Source organism: Mus musculus, chromosome 4 (assembly GCF_000001635.26).
Source record: "Mus musculus strain C57BL/6J chromosome 4, GRCm38.p6 C57BL/6J".
NCBI lineage: Eukaryota > Metazoa > Chordata > Mammalia > Rodentia > Muridae > Mus > Mus musculus.
The window spans coordinates 48,584,746-48,603,010 of NC_000070.6; the positions used below are offsets into that span (position 1 = coordinate 48,584,746).

At 45.7% G+C, this 18,265-nt stretch overlaps 1 protein-coding gene across 4 annotated transcripts in view; it reads left to right on the forward strand.

Annotated features, from left to right (window-relative positions):
* Window positions 1-325: 325 nt before the first annotated feature.
* The window catches only part of Tmeff1 (transmembrane protein with EGF-like and two follistatin-like domains 1), a 78,062-nt gene continuing 60,122 nt past the window's right edge, over window positions 326-18,265 (forward strand). For 2 of the 4 annotated variants that reach the window (NM_001356272.1, NM_021436.3), the window contains exon 1: window positions 429-896. In NM_001356272.1, coding sequence (NP_001343201.1) covers window positions 725-896 — 172 coding nt within the window. In that variant the 5' untranslated portion in view covers window positions 429-724. Of the gene's footprint in view, window positions 897-18,265 lie in introns of all 4 variants that reach the window. The other 2 variants (XM_006537837.2, XM_006537838.1) reach the window with 2 other exon arrangements.

Here is an 18,265-nt window from a genome sequence, read left to right on the forward strand (position 1 = left end):
TTTTCCCCGGAGAAGTGCACAGCGGGAGTGAGCACTAGGTACCAATCCCGATCCTGCCCATTTCTTGGGATGTGACTGACCTTGGACAAGTCACCTTTTGCCTTTAACTCCACCTGGAAAACACACGAAAGACCACCCGAGCTCGTGCAGGGTTAGAAGGCGCGTGGGAAAGGCTCACAAAGGGCTTCTGAGACACCGTCCCGAAGCTCTCTCCAGTATCCTCGGCGCCGTCCGGCCAGCCGGAGGGATCGGCGACCCCGGCCCGCGCCCCCGCCCGCCTCAGGAACAATGGCTCCCCGGGAGGGGCGGAGCTCGGCGCCGGGGGTGTGCGCGGGGCGGGGTCGCCGCTCCCTCCCCGCCCGCGGCTCCGTCACGCGCCCCTCACCGGGCGGGCCGGGGTCTTTGTGACGCGGCGGCGACAGCCGCGCGGACACAAAGGGAAGGCGAGCCTGCGAGCTAGAAGCTGCGTCCGTCCCCGCCCCGCGCCCCCCGCGCGCGCCCCAGCTCCGTGTTCCCCACGCGGCGCGCTCCCTGCCCTCGCGCGCCCGCGCCCCTCGCCCGCGCCGGGGTCTCCCAACGAGGCTGTCCCGAGCGCGGAGGGCCGGGGCCTGGCGGGGATGCTGCGGGGCTGCCCCGGGCGGCTGCACGGCTGCTAGGAGGCGGCGCGGGGCCGGTGTGCCCGGCCTGCCGCTCCCTGAGCTCCCCGCCGTGCGGCCGCGACAGCATGGGCGCCCAGGCGCCGCTCCGGCTGCCGGCCGCGCCCCCGCTCGCCGTCTGCGGCTACACGTCGGTGCTTCTGCTCTTCGCCTTCTGCCTGCCCGGGAGCCGCGCGTCCAACCAGCCCGCGGGCGGCGGCGGGGACTGTCCGGGAGGCAGAGGCAAGAGCAACTGCTCAGGTAGGAGCCGCCGGCGCCCGCCTCTGGGGCTCCTCCCTTCCGCCGTTCTGGGCCGCGGGAGGACCCGGTGTGGACCAGGGTGCTGAGGAGTCCCGGGGGCCGGGCGGAGGGCAGGACGAGAGTTCGCGGTGCGGGCTTTGGGGACCTGGGTTGGGGATGGGGAGTGGTCGTTTGTGGGTCCGTAGGTGTCGAGTGGCCGGGACTAGGGCGGCCCTGCGGCGTGGTGAGCTGGTGAGGTTCCGCGAGACGGAGCAGTGATCCTGGGTTTGCTCGTGGAAGCGCGTGTAAAGTGTTGTGAAGCCCCAAGGGAGGGAGGACGGCTAGGCTTCAAGGGGAGTGTGTGCGTGTGTGTGTGTTTGTGTGTGAGTGTGATGGTGAGGAACTGGCGGACTGAGGATAAGGGCCTGAGAACTGACCATGTGTTGGTGGGGAGGTTCTTAAGAGTTCCTGGGTTTTAAGAGGGGTAATGCCGGTAAAAAGAAGGAGTGGTTATGTTTGTCCTTTGGGTTCAGGGGTGCAGTGGGGACCAAATCTGTCCACGGTTCTGTGCATCAGGGCAGCAGGGAGTCCCAGGAGGGCCCAGGAAGTGTTTTGTTGGTTGTGTCTGGACAAAGCCTGAGGCTCAGGTAACCACGCTGGAGTACGTATATAGGGTGAAGAGATGAGAGCCCAGTAGTGAACCCAGTTTGACAGAGGGAGGGAGCTAGGGAGTCATCTTGTGTGGGATTTGGGTATGAAAGGTAATTAGGTCTCAGAGAGTGCCCCTGTGTAGCTAGAGTAACCCCGGGTTAATTAAAGTGGTGTAGAAAGAGAGGCAATGGTGGTGTGTGTGTTTTGCAGGAGGACCTGGAAGATTGGCAGCCAGGGGAGCCAGGGAGTAAGTGACCTCTCCCCTCTCTCCAAGGCCGCCTGCCCTCCCACAGCTGTTGGAAACAAAGAGCGTGCTGGGGTTTTAATGGATGACACAGGGGAGGAGGGGGCCGGCCAGTAAAGTTCCCCCGTCCTTTTGGAAAGAGTCCCAGGGGAGCCAGGGGATTCAGGCCCTCGGGCGAGCAGAGGCTTCCGGGTTCTCTTGGGGGAGGGTAGGTCTGCTTGCAGCTGGCCCAGCAGACCTAGTGGTCATAAGCCAGCCCTTGCTCACTTGGGCTTTTATCACTTCTCAGACCAGCACTTGTCCTTTTAACTAGGGTTGAAGCGGGGAGGAGGGGTGCACCTGAGAGTCGATAGAGTCAGCTAGTGGGGGCCTGACAGACAGCCTGGGAGTTCGTGAAGGGGCTATGTTTATAGGACAGTGATTTAGGCGAAAGAGGCTTTATGCTGGCCTTTTTTTTTTTTTTTTTTTTTTTTTTTTTTGTGGTGGGGGACACCTTTTTTAGTAATTTTCATATGGTATGTTTTATGAGAGGTTTTGAGAACTAATAAAAATGGCATGCCCATTAAAAGCCTTTCCACCCATAAACTCTCTTCTATTTTTCTAATCGTAATTGGGATGGGATGACGCTTTAGTAAGCCGTCACTCTTTAAGAAGATAAGCTCTTTGTAAATCAGAGTGATTTGGGTTTTTTTTGGGGTACCAAATGATGGTTACCTTTTTTAGGTGACCACGCTGTCAAAATATCTTACTGGGTGATGTGTTACGGTTATTTGTGTGTGTGTGTATTTGTGTGTGTGTGTACCCTCTCTGCTTCTGTCCTAGTGCGTGGGGCAAGTGTTCAGAAAGGACTGGGCACTCACACGGTGTGGAAAGAAGGGGGCTCATCTGGAGGCCATAGCCCTTGCTGCAGAGCTGAAATTTGGGTGCAAGTCAGTAATTTTTTCACTAGTTTCTTCAATTAAAACAGATTTAGATTTAATATCTCATCCTTCCTTTAGAAATATTTGTCACCAATAATGAATGTAAATAAGTTATATTGTTCAATGTTTTCAAGGACTAAGGTATACTTTAACTATATTTTATTTTTATGTGTTTTACCTGTACACACACATATAATATTATATATATTATACATATAATAGATATATCTCACATGCATGCAGTGCCTACAGAGGCCAGAAGAGGGCAGGAGAAGAAAATGCCTCAGAACTGGACTGTCTATCATGTGGGTGCTGGGAACTGAACTCAGGTCCTCTGTGAGAGCAGCAAGTGTTCTTAATGGCTGAGACATCATTCCAGGGCATAATGACATCATTCCAGGGCATAACGACAGATTTTTGTTAGAACTCTCTGGGACAAAGAAGGCGAATGCACATTTTGGCTGATGAGTTTGAGAACTGTAGTAATCCAGTTTGTGCACACGATGCGTTTGTGTTAAATGCAGCTTGAGATGGCAAGTCCAAGGTTCCCTTGTAAAGTTATCTAAAGGGAGTATTGAGCTTTAAAATCTAAGCCCTGTCCTTGACTCCCTTTTGTTATCCTTCAGTTTGATATTTTAGACTTCTGGGATCTTTAATGGAGTCTGATTCTGTCAGGCTGTGTGTGCTGAGTTACTTAGAGTTTTGTGACATTTGTAAATAAGATGAGCTTATGGGCCTTATCAATAGAAATTATTTAGATTATAGAAGGGTTGGGTCCTTCAGTGTTTTATTGGAAGTTTGTGGATGCGTCAGTTAATCAGACATTCAAGAGGTGCATTCTTTTCAGTTGAGTTTAGTAGGTTTTCAAGCTTTTGGAGTTCGATATTTTCCATCTTTTTCACCAGACTACCCTTAAAAGATGTGGTCAGAGCATCTAGTTAGGCCACATCTCCAGTCTAGTGGAAAAGAAGATGCGGTTTAGAGCATGCCTTTATAAGGAATCTAAGTGTGCACACACACTCAGTCCTTCTCTCTTGTTCTCTCTCTTTCTCTACACACACACACACACACACACACACACTCGAGTGCTAGTGTGCACAGATTTATCTGTTTTCAAAAACTTGAGCCGCTAGGTTGCACGTTAACCTATAGATGATCTTCTGGATCTGCATGTGCCCTCTGGTGTTTTTTTTTTTTTTTTTTTTTTTTTTCTAAACATGAGGGTGTGTTCTTTAATTTCTGGTCTCTTGGCTCCTCGTCAAGACAGTGTAAATATTTAGCAGTAGTTTCTAAGTATGATCTGAAAGTTTGTTCAGCATCACCGAGTACAATTGGTTTGCCCAGGAAATGTATTTTGGAGCCAGCTTCGGGGTGTGCCGCTGTTCAGGGAGCAAGCTGCTTGCTGTGGGTGTTGTTCTTTTTGTCAGGGTCCTAGACTGAGTTTGGAGAGCACGCGCCTTTAAGGCAGCGATGCTGAATGGGCCTGTGCTGTCCTTTCACAGCATCTTCCCCAAGCGGGAAGCCCCTTTCTTCTCTCGTTTATGTAAGCTCTTTTTATTTGTCTCTTTCCACAGTACTCCACTCATTCTCGGATGCTCTTTTATCTTTGTTTACATTTCTTTATTTATAGTTACTCTTTAGAAATCTGATTCGTGAGGAGGCTTTCTGTTTACGTGACTTTTGTGAAGATGAACTAGAGCTCAACGCTGGATAACCTGAGATAACATTTTTCCCCACTCCTGATAGAAGCCGTGGTCCTTTTTGGCTTTGGGAGCTTTTGGGTGTTTGAGAAGAACAGAGAGGCTAAATATATGAAATATTTCTGGTTCAGGGACTGTGGTTAAAGAGGTAGGAAAACAGAGCAGACGTGGGAGTCAGTGACACAGGTAAGAAGGAACATTTGAACTGGGTTCCAACATGTCAGAGAAGGAAGAAGCCGGTCCTCTAGATGGTAAGAATCTTATGAATGGCAGGCTGACAGGAGAGCCTGGCTAGTGGCAGGCACCTCAGAGTTCTAGGGAACAAACAATGAGTTGTCTAGTTAGTGTGGGAAACAGTGGTCAGGGCAGGTTGACATCTTGGACATGTAAAATATGATTGTTGATTTACTTAGTGAGCCTGTGTAGTATAATCTAACATACTAAATATTAAGGAAAATTTATAAGAGGCCCTCCCAGCCTTCAGAGACCTTATAGTTGGAGGAGGGGTGATGATTCTCTTACAAAACATGTGCAATGGAAATTCCTGCTTAGTTCATCTGGATCTACCTCGCCCCCTGCCAGTAAGCACTTAGTGGCCACTAACACTAATTGGCTTAACAAACAAACAAACAAACAAACAATGCAGTAAGAACAGTCTAGTAACGCAATTGAATATCACCACTAATTCTATAACAGTTCTTCACCCTGAAAAGAAACCTTCTACTGTTGACAGTCATCCACTGGCTGCTACTGCTCGGCGTTGTGTCCACTGTGGATTTGCATTCTGCACGTACAAGGAAGTGGGACCACACCTTCTGAGGCCCACTGTTTCCCACTTCTTTTATTTAATATGGTATTTTTTAACGTTCACGCATGTATTAGAACCACATTCCCTTTTAGGGTTGAATATCCTGCTGTGTGGATGTGGTGACGTCTTGTGCATCCTGCTGTTTTTGTCTCTTGGGTGTACACTGAATGAGTTAGTGGATCACACGGGAGCTCAGATCTTTTATGCTTTGATGAACTGCCACACTTTGTTCCAGAGTTTCTGTACTCTTACATCCTCCCCGGCAGTGGCAGTGTGTGAGGGTCCCAGTTTCTCCACGTACTCCCCAGAATTTGTGTCTGTCTTTCTGATTACAGCCATCTTATTGGATGTGAAATTGTGTCAACGTGGTCTCGATTTGCCTTTTCCCAAATGACTATGGCGAGGTTAAACATCTTTTTCATGCAGTTGTTGGTCCTTTGTAAATCTTATTTGGTGAATGGAAATGTCTCTGTAAATATTCTCCTGGCCTTGATTTTGACATCTCAAGTTGGCCAGTCTCCATCTCTACTCAGGAAGGCTCACAACACACATTTTAGGTGATAAAACTCCTCCTTTGGCTGCATTTTACCTGTGTTGCTGCTCACTTTCCCTGCCTACCAAGATTCAGTTCTGTTGGCTTTCAAACTGATTTCTGCCAATGGCACTTGCAGTAAGCGTTGCTCAGATTGAGAAGTACGGACATGAAAAGTTATTTTGACAGCCGGGCGTGGTGGCGCACGCCTTTAATCCCAGCACTCGGGAGGCAGAGGCAGGCGGATTTCTGAGTTCGAGGCCAGCCTGGTCTACAAAGTGAGCTCCAGGACAGCCAGGGCTATACAGAGAAACCCTGTCTCGAAAAACCAAAAAACCCAAAAAAAAAAAAAAAAAAAAAAAAAAAAGAAAAGTTATTTTGTGAAATGCTTAGGGGAGACGTGATAAAGGAAAGACTCGGAACGAATGGCCTTTGAGTGGATTAGATTTCAGATCAAGACGACAGAGAAAGTGTGACAACCCCGATGAGTTCTGGATTGTCCAGGAAACATTACAAGCATTTGGCAGACCTCTGCCTTCCTAAAAGGAACACAGATATCACAGGCAACTGGGCCGCTAGTGTGGTTTATCTAAGAAAATGGGGAACTGTTTTACCCAGAATCCTATACAAAATAAAAAGGTCTGAGTGAGACTGGGAAGTGAAAGCACGTTTGTATACTAAATAATTTGTAAACAATTTTACTGCCTTTGTTTTCTTTCTTTTATTGAAGATAGATTTTTTTCATACAATATATTTCTGATTACAGTTTCCTTTCTCCCTATACTTTTCCAGTTCCTTCCTACCAGTCTTGTGTGCATCAGAAAGGGGGTGGTGGTGGTACAACCCCTCTCCCCCCGTACAGAATGCTTGTAAGAGGATATGCATACAGAGCTAAGAATGATAGTCCTGATTGGTGGAAATTAGAGTAAGAAGTGCTTGGACCAGATCTTGAGGCATAGTAGGTCACACAGACACACACACACAAATATACAGACCTAATACAAAGAATGAATTGGCAGCTGGAGAAGTGGCTCAGTGGTTAAGAACACACGCTGCCTTTCCCTGGAGCCTTTGCTGTTGATATTTTGCCTGGAACCTTCTGTCCCAGTCACGTAGCTCCTCCCCTTCAAGTATTTGCCATAATGCCGCTTTCCAGCATGGCTACCTTCAGGACCTGCAGTCTCTCTCCTCTCTCACCCTGTGGCCCATGCTCTTTTTCCTTTATAAGTTCCATATCAAAGGTGCTTTTGTCTCCATGGCTCACTTAGATCACACTTATTTCTGTCTGGGGTGGTGTAATGACCAAATGAACAGTGCCTCTGAAGAGAATTGGGAGAGGTGGTTCTAGGCTTAGAAAAGGCACAGAGATGGGAAACTGAAGGTGGGATTTCAGGGTTATTGCCTGTGATGTGTAATAATGATGGGCCAATTTAGGAGACAAACCTGACTAACTGAGTTGTTACCTAGGTGAGGGAACCCCCAGGCCTTTGTGAGGGTTATCTTGATTAGAATCATTGAGATGGAGGACCTGTCCTATAGGAGGAGACACCATTTCCTGGAGGAGAAAGGGAGCTGAGAACCAGCCATCATGGTTCCCCACATCCTGATTGGATGCATGTGACTACTGTCTCTTAAGTTCTTGCTGCCTGGGCACGATGGCGAACCCTTGAACTGTCAGCCAGAGTCAATCCTTCCCTTAAGTTGCTCTGTTAGGTATTTTGTTATAGCCACAAGGATAGTAGCGAATGCCATGCGCTAGGTTGTGGTGGGAAAGGTTGGAGAAGGGGAAGGGGAAGATAGCACAGGCTGCCGCCATGTCAGCTACAGGCATTCAGGGGCAATCTGGAAGGTTGACAGTTGTTCTAAGGACCTGGGCGTCTCATTAGAAAGTTCACATGGCCTTGTGGTTTTAGAATGCAAAACCTAGAACTGGCCAGGCAGAAATGGAGAACTTGGCAGTCAGGTGAGAAGACACCATGGAGACTGAGACTCTTGTTCAGGCTAGAGGGTTGAAGTCTCAAGGCTTCCCTTCAGAATCTGGGTCTCAGCCCTTTCTAGACTTGAAGACTGACAGCTTTGAGCCGTCACTTTCACACAGCTACAGTGAGCCAGTGACGTGTAAGGCGTGGGCTCTTCACTCATCTGGTCCTCAGCAGCTGGGCTGCTTCCTGTGTCCTCTGCCTTAGCCCCTGGGTCTCGTGTTCTAGAGATCTATGGGTTGTGACACACTTAGTGTGGGATGAAGGGCCTGGGGGAGACCTCGAACACACACACACACACACACACACACACACACACACACACACACACACACACGCCTGTTTGTGACCTTCTGTGGGCCAGGCTCTGCTCTCATCACATCCAGGCTAGCATCGTCAGTGGCCAGTGCGGTGTTTCAGGGAAGCAAGAAGAGCCGCTTCACTCAGGATTCTTCCCCCTTTCCTGATCTTCATCCTTACTTTGAATCCACCTCTTGTCTTTGGAACTCACTCTGCTATCTGCTTATAACATTTTCCCTAAGTTCCCCATGGTATTTTCATCATACTTATTTCCCCCGCGCTTTCTTGATTCTCGTCTTGGCACTTCCTCCTTTTACACTTTGCCTTTTCTGTTTCTCTTTCTAAATTTGTTATGTTCATTTTTTTAAAAAAAATACTGAGGCATTTATGGTTACATCCCACTTATGATTATAAAGTACATGAACTCAGGTGTCTTAGTTTGCTTAGCGGTTTTGTGTTATGGTCTGAGAATGTGCTGTATAGATTTTCTAGGTTTGAATATATTAAAAGTAGGTGGATATGGACATTGTGATTTGAACAAATTTTATGAAAGATTTACACTCTAGGAAAAAGAATTCCTTCTCTCACTTTCCATGGCAATCCTTATTTTACTAAACTTCTAAAAATTCTTAATTTCAGAAGAGGGAGTTGTAGGAGTGTACCCACGTTCTCTAACCGAGGTCTCTCAAAGTCTTCACACGGCTGCTCTCGCTCTGTGCGTCCGTTCTTTTCTCCATTTATCTGCCCCTTGTCTCTTCTTTATGAACCTAGCTCTACCAAACTGGCTCCTCACGCAGGGAAAGACACACGTTGCCTTTTTGAAGGTCTGTTTTATTTGTGTGAATGTGTGGGTGTGTACCCATGCTTGCAGATGCCCATCAGGTCCCGAAGAGGGTGGGGGTTCCCCTGGAGCTGCAGTGAGAGCCAGTTGTCAGCCTCTGCACATGGGGGCTGGGAACGGAATTCTGGTCTTCTGGAAAAGCAGCGTGTGTTCTTAACCACTGAGCCACTTCTCCAGCTTCCAATTCACTCTTTGTATTAGGTCTGTATATTTGTGTGTGTGTTTGTGGTGTATAGTATGGGTGTGTCCGTGTTCACATGTCTAGCCTGGCTAGGCTATGGATCCAGGGGTTCACCCACCTCAGCTTCTCCAGTGCTGGACATGCAGATGCCCACTTCCACACCAGCTGTTGCAAGGGTGCCGGGGATCCGAACCCAGGTCTTCATGTTTCCAACACGTCACTGACTAAGCCAGCTCCCTCCCTAGCAGTCCTGTATATTTCATTTTTATTCTGCCATCTGCTAATAAAATATCGAAACCTCCAAATATGGCACAGGTTTCTCAACAGGAATTTCTGTTATTTTGTTTAGGAAATGTACATTAAACTTTGATAATTTCTTGTACTTTCTGACTTTGTTTATACCCTTATACCCCTTTGTAGGGCATTTTAAAGCCTTTTCTCAAGTTGTAATATCCAGTCATTTCTGCATTGCTCTCTTAGTTTTCAGAGTTGGGATTTATTTGCCAATAGGGTGGGGAACATTCAGCCTTCATCCCAATCACAGGTGATGTCATCGTCATGATGTGTGCGCTGCTCCTCGTCATTTGTGTTTGTGGCCCTGGGGATAGTGACGGGGTGGGGGTGGGGGTGGGGGCGCTGTCGGCACAGTGCTCTGATACTGGCTTAACATTTATAAGGCGTGTTCCATTGCAGCCAAGGCTGGCCTGACCTTACTTCCCGGGTACTGGGATCACAGTGTAGCACCACTATGCCAAGCTATCTTTTTTCTTTTTTCTTAAGTTATACAATGCAGTGATTTTTTTAATATAAACACAGGTTTTGTCAACATTGTAATCATTTTTGTCCCTCCCCCAAAGAAACTTCCTATCTGTTAGTGTTACTGGGTTTTAGGGAAAAAAGCTCCGTCCCAGTAAGGAGTGAGTAGAGAGACATTAATCTCCTGGCGACACTGGGAACCATCACAGAGGTTCAGTGATCTGGGCTTGGAGGGGCCAACAGGAACTTTTCTGTCTTATAGCAAAGACAACCAAAGCTAAGGGTTAGAGGTTAGTCTGGCTGTGATGCCTGTGTGACACCCCTATCCCCCGAATCTTCTACTTCCTCACCAGTATTTTTATTTTTCTGTTACAACCAGCCATCTTCACTTAGTTTGGTATTTGTTGGCTTTCATTTTTCCCACATATGTAGATTCCTTAATGAATTAAAAAATGTAAATTTCGTTTTAAGTTTGGTGAGGTGGTGACTTCAACCCATTGAGGCCTTTTAAAATATGGGGTTCAAAGCCTTGTAACAGAACTATTTTTATGTATTACCATTAAGTCTGTTATTAGCTTCTCTCCAGAGAGAGATAAGGGATTTACGAACTTGGCGTGGTGCTCTCTTGGATTTTAGAGTTACATGTTTGAGTCATAAGCTCTTTTCAGTCTATATTTTTTTTATTGGTTAGGTGGCTTCATATATTGTTAAGCTTCATTCTTGTTCAGATCTATTTATTTTTTAAAATGGTTAATCCCAGCACTCAAGAGGCAGAGGCAGGTGGATCTCTATCGCTTTGAGGATAGCCTGTTCAACATAGCAAGTTCTACTTTAGTGGAGGCTACATAGTACGACCCTGTCTCAAAAGGTTTTGTTTGTTTTTAAAGCTGTTAATACCAAGTTCTCTAGTGCCAATTTTCAGGCTGTTTTACATAGATTTTTGTCTCCGTGGGTGAGTTCTTGGGTTCTGGCTACTTCTATTTTTCTTAGTGTTGTTACAGACATTAAGGGGCAGAGGTTAGAAGTAGAACCAATACCAACATTTGTATATTCATTATTAATTATTAATTTTCTAATTAATTAATTTATTTAATGTATATGAGTACACTGTAGCTGTCTTCAGACATACCAGAAAAGGGCATCAGATCCCATTTCAGATGGATCCGATGACATTACTGTGAGCCACCCTATGGTTGCTGGGAATTGAACTCAGGACCTCTGGAAGAGCAGTCAGTGCTCTTAACCACTGAGCTATCTCGAAGTAGGCTGTATATTAAGTGCAGTAGGAAAAGTCTAGAACACGTATGTAAGCAAATGCACATGCAAAGTAAAAATGAGCGTCTGACTGTGTGATATTTTATGTCATTTCATATTCTGCTTTTCTCTTTTTTAATTTTATGATGGTTCTTTGTCTTCTTTTCAATGATTCATTTTATTTATATGTGTATGAATCTGTATGTGTGTGTGTGTGTGTGTGTGAGAGAGAGAGAGAGAGAGTGTGTGTGTGTGTGTGTGTGTGTTTGTGTGTGTGTGTGTTTACAAGGAGGCCAGCAGAGGGTGTCAGATCCTCTAGAGTTGGAGTTACAGATGATTCGGAGCTGCCTGACACGGGTGCTGGAAACTGAACTCTGGTCCCCTGCAGGAGCCGTGAGTCTACTTAACCACTGAGTCATCTCTCCAGCCCACGGCTCTTCTTTCACACACTTTAGTATCTGGGTAACGTTTTATCAATAATTTATTTAATGAATTCCTAACAGATGGATACACAGTTTATTGGATTAATTCCTAGCAGATGGATACTTGGGGTGTTGTTTGAAAGGATGAACATGCTTTGATGTGGAGGCATGTGCAAATGGACCAGCCACTGGGAAGGCTGTTGCTGGAGCATCACTCGAGCCTCAATTCCAGGGCAGTCCTGGGCAACACAGCTAGACAATGTCAAAACAGAAACAACAGGAAGGATAGATGTGGAAAAGCGCTTCTCGTATGTTGTACATTTTGTTTTTTTTTTTTTTTCTGTCATAATTTTCTAGACATGAAATTGTTTGGTAAAAGGATAAAGACAAGATTTTATATATATGGCCACGAGAGTTTGCTGGAATGTTCTCCTAGCTGGCTTCATGCTTAGCTTTCTTACCTTTGCCGGCACAGATGCTGATAGCAATGGAGTGTAAGACATTTGCATGGTGCATGCTGCTCGAAGGTCCTTCCATATCTGTAATCCTCTACCAACATCTTAAGAGAGGTCCTGCCTCCCTTGTACAGTGTGGTTAATTACTGTGATTGCCCCGCTGATAAGTGGGAAGGAAGCCAGGGGACTACTGGAGATGGTATACAGGCTGTGCCCTAAACATCACGGACTAGTGCACAATCGTTATCTGTCTCAGATTCCCATATTAAGTAGCATGATGGTTTCATCTGATTTACAGAAGGAGTAAAATCTTTGCCATCTAAAACCTGCAGTTCAGTGGGCTTTATATGCCTGCCCAATGTCATTGTCACCTCCTAAGAACATGTCCATCACTTTAGGAAGAAACCTGAATCACACTGTGGTCATGAACCACCAGTCCCAGTAACCCCAAGAAAGAATTGTCATTCATGTTTTTCTTTCAAGCTTTGTTACGTGGGCATACATCCGTTCATGTGGGGTACGGTTCCTTCGTGGAGGTCAGGGGACAACCTTAGGTGTCCCTCTCCACATTCCACCTTTGTCAAGACCTAGTCCCTTATCTGGTTTTTCCCTGTGCATTCCAGGTTAGCTGGCCTGTGAGCTTGGGGTTCTCTTGTCTCTATCTCTTATCTCCACCAGAAAAGCTGACATTACAAAGACTGAGCGGTGTATCTGGTTTTTATTGGTTCTGGGGGCTTCAACTCAGGTCTCCACGTGCATGGCAAGTGCTATCACATAATGAGCCATCTCTTCAGCCCTGGAGAATTCTTTTTTTTTTTTTTTTTTCAAGACAGGGTTTCTCTTGAAACCCTGGCTGCCCTGGAACTCACTCTGTAGACCAGGTTGGCCTTGAACTCAGAAATCCACCTGCCTCTGCCTCCCGAGTGCTGGGATTAAAGGCATGCACCACCATGCCCAGCTTTTTGGGAGGGAGTCGGGGGGGATTTTTTTGTAGGCATTATAAAAGGTTGGATTAGAAAAACTTAGTTATTGTACTTTTGGTGGCATTGGAGATTTGAACTGGGGCTTTGTGTTAGCTAGGTAACCTCACTGCCATTGAGTATGTAGTGGTAGAAACTTACATTTTCCAGTGTTTGTGCATATGGAAGCTAGTAAGGCTAATGTATTGTGTCAGGAAATTTGGAGATTTGTCATCATTATTTTTAACAAGCACCATAATAGATCACTTTATGTATCTGTGAGAGGAAAACACACTGGCTTAGAAGCTAGTGTCAGTTCCCTGTGAATAGGAAGTGGGAGGGACCACTGCTGTCCTGCATCCTTGGCCAGAAGCTGGTGTTTTTGCCACTCAGCTTGGGATCTTGGTCTATTATCTCATCTGAACCCACAACATGTCCTCCCTGTCACCTTGCCTGGAGCATCCCGACACAGGCGCTTAGTACTGAAGCAGGCAGCATGGGACGATGCAGGTGTGGAGGTGGAGGACTGATGGGATCAAAGTGTTATTTAGCAGAGCTAGTTTGGCTAGAATGGAGGACGGAATGCGAATGGCACCTGAGCAGCTTCTTTCATTTAAATGTAGCTTAGAGAAGTTGTCATGTCTGTTGTTAAGGCACTTTAATAACAGTGTAGGCTGCATTTGCATTATGGAATACTGAGTTCATTTTCTCTGTCTCCGTGCCCCATAGGAGACAGATAGGCACTGTGATAATGTTAATTTAGCAAATAAACTGAAGGAAATTTAATTTCTAATTCTTGTGATTTGCTGGAGCTTGAAGTTAACAGTTACATCTATTTCTTGATTTACCCTATCTTTTCAGCCTTTGTGTCCTTAGAGGCGTCACTCAGAGGGGTTAGGGGTTGAGGTCATGTCTAGGGAGGGGCCTATCTTTGTTGTCTCTGTGTACTATAGGCATTGTTGCTTTGAACAGGCTATCCCACTGAATTAAAAAGGCCAAGCATGGGAACTTGGTGCTCATTAACCCCCCCCCCCCCATCACAATTTTGCTCATGATGTTGCAGCAAACTGCCTCTGGTTTGATTTGAAATCACGTTGAGCCATCACCTGCCCCTCCCTCCATTAAATAATAACCAATATAGAAACCTGAGAAGAGGAAAAAGTCACTCATTGTTGAACTGGCAGAAAACAGTCGATGTTACCATTTTTTAATTTTTTCTAGTTGGTCTTTCCTGTATGCATATAAAAATATAATTACATGTATGTATAGTTTTATGTTATTTTTCATTTAAACATTCACATAGCCTTTATGAAATATTTGTATATTATATAAAATGAATCTTTAAATCGGTATGTAATATTCCCTGGCTGTACTACAATGTTTCAGGCAGGGGATATTGTAACTATTTAACCTTTCCTTATTTTTAGTTTTTAGCATATATAGGATCTATGGGTTTGCTTACCGATCAGCTGGGCACATATTCCAGAATATTCTTTGAGGGAATGAAGCCGCCTATCAGGGCCCTGTTGTTTGAGTGGCTGTGCTTTTCTGAAAAAGGATGTTTTCCCAAAATACAAGTGACACGTAGATGATGATTATAAAGCCGTTGAAATTGTGTTTCTAAAGACAAGGTAACATGTTTGAATATGCCTTGTGAGGAGTCAGCTGGGGCGTCGGCCTGCGATGAGTGACAGCTTTCTGTGTTGAGGAGGCCTCAGGAAGCCGTCCTGAGGAGAGGGTCTTCCCTGCAGTGCCCTGCAGACTGGGTGAAGGCAGGGCGGCAGTGTGGTAGAGAATGCTGTCAGGGAACGATCCAGAGAGGAGGGCTCGATGGACCACCTAAGACAGAATGTATTTGTATGGATCAGTAGGGTTCTGAGATTTGAGAAAGTTGCTCTGAGTCAGGAATCACAAAATGATCCATAAATGCAGAAGTGCATGGTATGGTTCATCTTAACTTAAAAATATATATTTATTAAATGATACTTTGAAAGCAGGCATAGAATTTCCCCCGAGAATGGTTTATTCCTCCTTGAATAAAGCATGTTCATCATGCGTTAATTACAGATTCCATTTCTCATCCCTTTGAAAAGGAACCTAAAGACCTGTAGATGCATAATTGCAAGTGTGAGTCCATTTGCTTTTGAAGTCGCTCTCCTCTTCCAACTCTCCTAGTTTAGCTTTCCTGGGAACAATTGATTTTTCACTTCTATGAAATGTTGAATCGACGTAATTGCAGCAATGTGTATATGGGCTTAGCTAGGTCGGGTGACACTGTCACAGAAACACAGCTCCTCCTGTGACAGGAGCTGAAGCCTTCCTGGCATTCTGCATCGTGACAGTAGCCTGGAGGGTTCCTTGTGCTACGGACCTTGGTCTGTAGACTTCAGAGGATGACACACCTTGATTAGTCTGGGTAGTTAGGAATGTCTTGCCCTGATCTTGACAGTATAGAAAGAAGAAAGGAGCCTGGAGTGGTGACACCTGCCTTTCACACCAGCACTCAGGAGGCAGAGGCAGGAGGATCTCTGTGAGTTCTCAAGGCCAGCCTGGTCTGCAAATCGAGTCCAGGATAGCAAGGGCTACACAGGAAATCCCTGCCTCAAAAGCAAAAAAACAAAATAGACAACAGCAAACAACAAAGAGAGTGAGAGCCAGAGCGAGCGAGCAAGGGTGATCAAGTGAGAAATGGTTGGAGTTGGAGAATAATAAAGATTATTCTAGAAGTGGAGGGAAACGGTGTCATCTGCTATAGAAGGGTCAAGGAAAGGGTTGGAGGGTCAGTGAGATGGGGCAGTGGGCAAAGGTGCTTGCTGACAAGTTTTATGACATAGGAACCCATGTAGGATGGTTGTCTCCTGACCTCTTGTGTACTGTGGTATGCTCGTCCCCCAAATAAGTAAATGCCAGAAAAGGGGCAGACTTAAAAGAAAAAAGGCTGTCATATCATTAAAATGAGATTTTGTTGACTTTAAGGAAAACGCCCTTATAGGAAGGGAGAGGAAGTCAGGTACCTGAGAGGTTGAGGAAGCCTCTGTCACTGGACACTAAGGTAGTACAATATGTGGGACCTGTACTCTGAACCTTAGCCTGCTATAACTTTGTACGTAGGACCCTCTTCTGAAATAGAAAACATTTCTAGTACTATGTTAGGCTCTTGGAGGTTACTGCTTACAGCGATTGTGTTGCAGGTGTGTCTTACTTGTGACCTGAGGGATGCGCGTGTCCTCAGGATAGCCATGAATGTGGCCCAGCATGGTTTATAGATGACATCATGTCATGGTGCTGAAGGGCTGGACTCCCTTGTTAGAGAAGAATAAAGTGCAAAGCCATTGATTTCATTTTCACAGCGGTTTTCAATTGGGAGCGATCTTGTCTCCCCAGGGGACGTTTGGTAAAGTCTGCAGGCATTTTGCTTGTCACAGCTAGGGGAATAGAGGCCAGAAATGTCACTCAACACTGTCACTGCTCAAGATGGCTCAGTGATGATCAATAATCTCCCCCAAATATCTAGCCCAGATTGAGAAGCCCCAAGCTCTCTGGTCACATTAAGGAATTTAGTCCCTTTTGGTTCTCCACGAGTATTAGCCAAACAGGACTCTCTCTGTGTACTGAAAAGGTGGTAACAGAGCCGTATGTATCATCTGGAGGGCTACTGAGTTCTGGTTTGAACTGTACTCTGAACCTTTAAGTGGTGCCAACAACCTGTGCTTGGCAGTGCTAGTTCCTCCTAAGCAGGGTTCCTGCCCCTCCTGTGCATCGTCTTGCCTTGAAAAGTGAGTGAAATCGGAGGCAGGTTTTACAGTATATGAGAATGGATGACGAGCAGATTGGCAAACTGTTTTTATTTTGAGCCACTCTCCGAGTGCTTTTGTGTGTGTGTGTGTGTGTGTGTGTGTGTGTATAATATTTTTTCTTTGGAGAGGTTATTTTTTGAGAGCCTTGGTAACGGCACATCCATTTTGCTGAGCTTCCATTTTGGGCTCAAAGGAAGGCAGGTGTGTAATCATCTTCATCGCTGACAGGTAGCGAGCGGAGTGCCCTCTTCTCAAGGACACTCAGAGTCCTGTATTGAGTTTGAGCTAAGTCTTTGGTTGGCATGCTAGTTAGGAAGTAGAGAACCCAGAAATCGTGATGCTTTTGACAAATGCAGAAATGTATGAGGAAGCACAAAGATGTAAGCCTTCTGCTTAACGATGTTTGTCTTCGTTATCGGGATAATATTTAATGGTTTGCATCTGTGACCTGGCTTATATGAAGAGGGCTTGAATTTAGAAATAAATACAGTCATTTGCTTATTTTTACAACAGTAATTGAAAGGTGTGGACTCAATGTGGTGTGGTAGCCTCACGATTCTTGACACGTTCTTTGTGCTGACATCTTGAGCTGATGGCTTATGTGTGTATGGTGGTGGTAGCTCTAACTATGCACAACAGGCTCTTCTTAGGGTCTGTAGCTTAGAACTTGAGTTATTTGGAACTGGACCTGCTATAAATTTTTAGTGACTAGATATAGAAAAAAAAAGGCCCATATCAAGGATTCTTGAAAGCTCAATGTATTTTTAAGTAGGGAAGAAAAGGCAAGCAAAAATTGGAAGAGGAGGGGGCTGGTGAGATGGCTCAGTGGGTAAGAGCACCTGACTGCTCTTCTGAAGGTCCGGAGTTCAAATCCCAGCAACCACATGGTGGCTTACAACCATCCGTAACGAGATCTGGCGCCCTCTTCTGGAGTGTCTGAAGACAGCTACAGTGTACTTACATATAATAAATAAATAAATCTTTAAAGAAAAACAAAAAAAACCTACCATGCACATTCATTTAAAAAAAAGAAAAAAAAATTGGAAGAGGAGAGCAAAGAACCCAAGACTTTTACAGCCCCAGCTAGAACTTGACTCCACCTTCTGTAGGTGGGTTTGTAGAACAGAACAGTAAAAGTACTGTATTGGCTGTCTTTTTTTTTTTTTTTTTTTTTTTTGGTTTTTTGAGACAGGGTTTCTCTGTATAGCCCTGGCTGTCCTGGAACTCACTCTGTAGACCAGGCTGGCCTCGAACTCAGAAATCCACCTGCCTCTGTCTCTCAAGTGCTGGGACTAAAGGCGTATGCCACCACGCCTGACGGCTGTCTTGTTTTAAGTGCAAAATTTTGCTGTGACCTTGAGACCAGTTAAGACAAAGAAAAAAAAAACTGTAACCCACAGGTATATAAAAGCTGTTCTTACCCTAACCCACGACTTGGTGCTTTAAAGTGTTGATTCATGTAAGAACTGTTGAATCGGTTCTCCAGTTGCCAGCTCTTAGGAGTGGCACACTGTAGACACCCTTGCCGAGGGTGCAAACAGATGACTTGGGAAGGCCGAAGATACCGCTAGGTAGCAGCCACTAAACATTG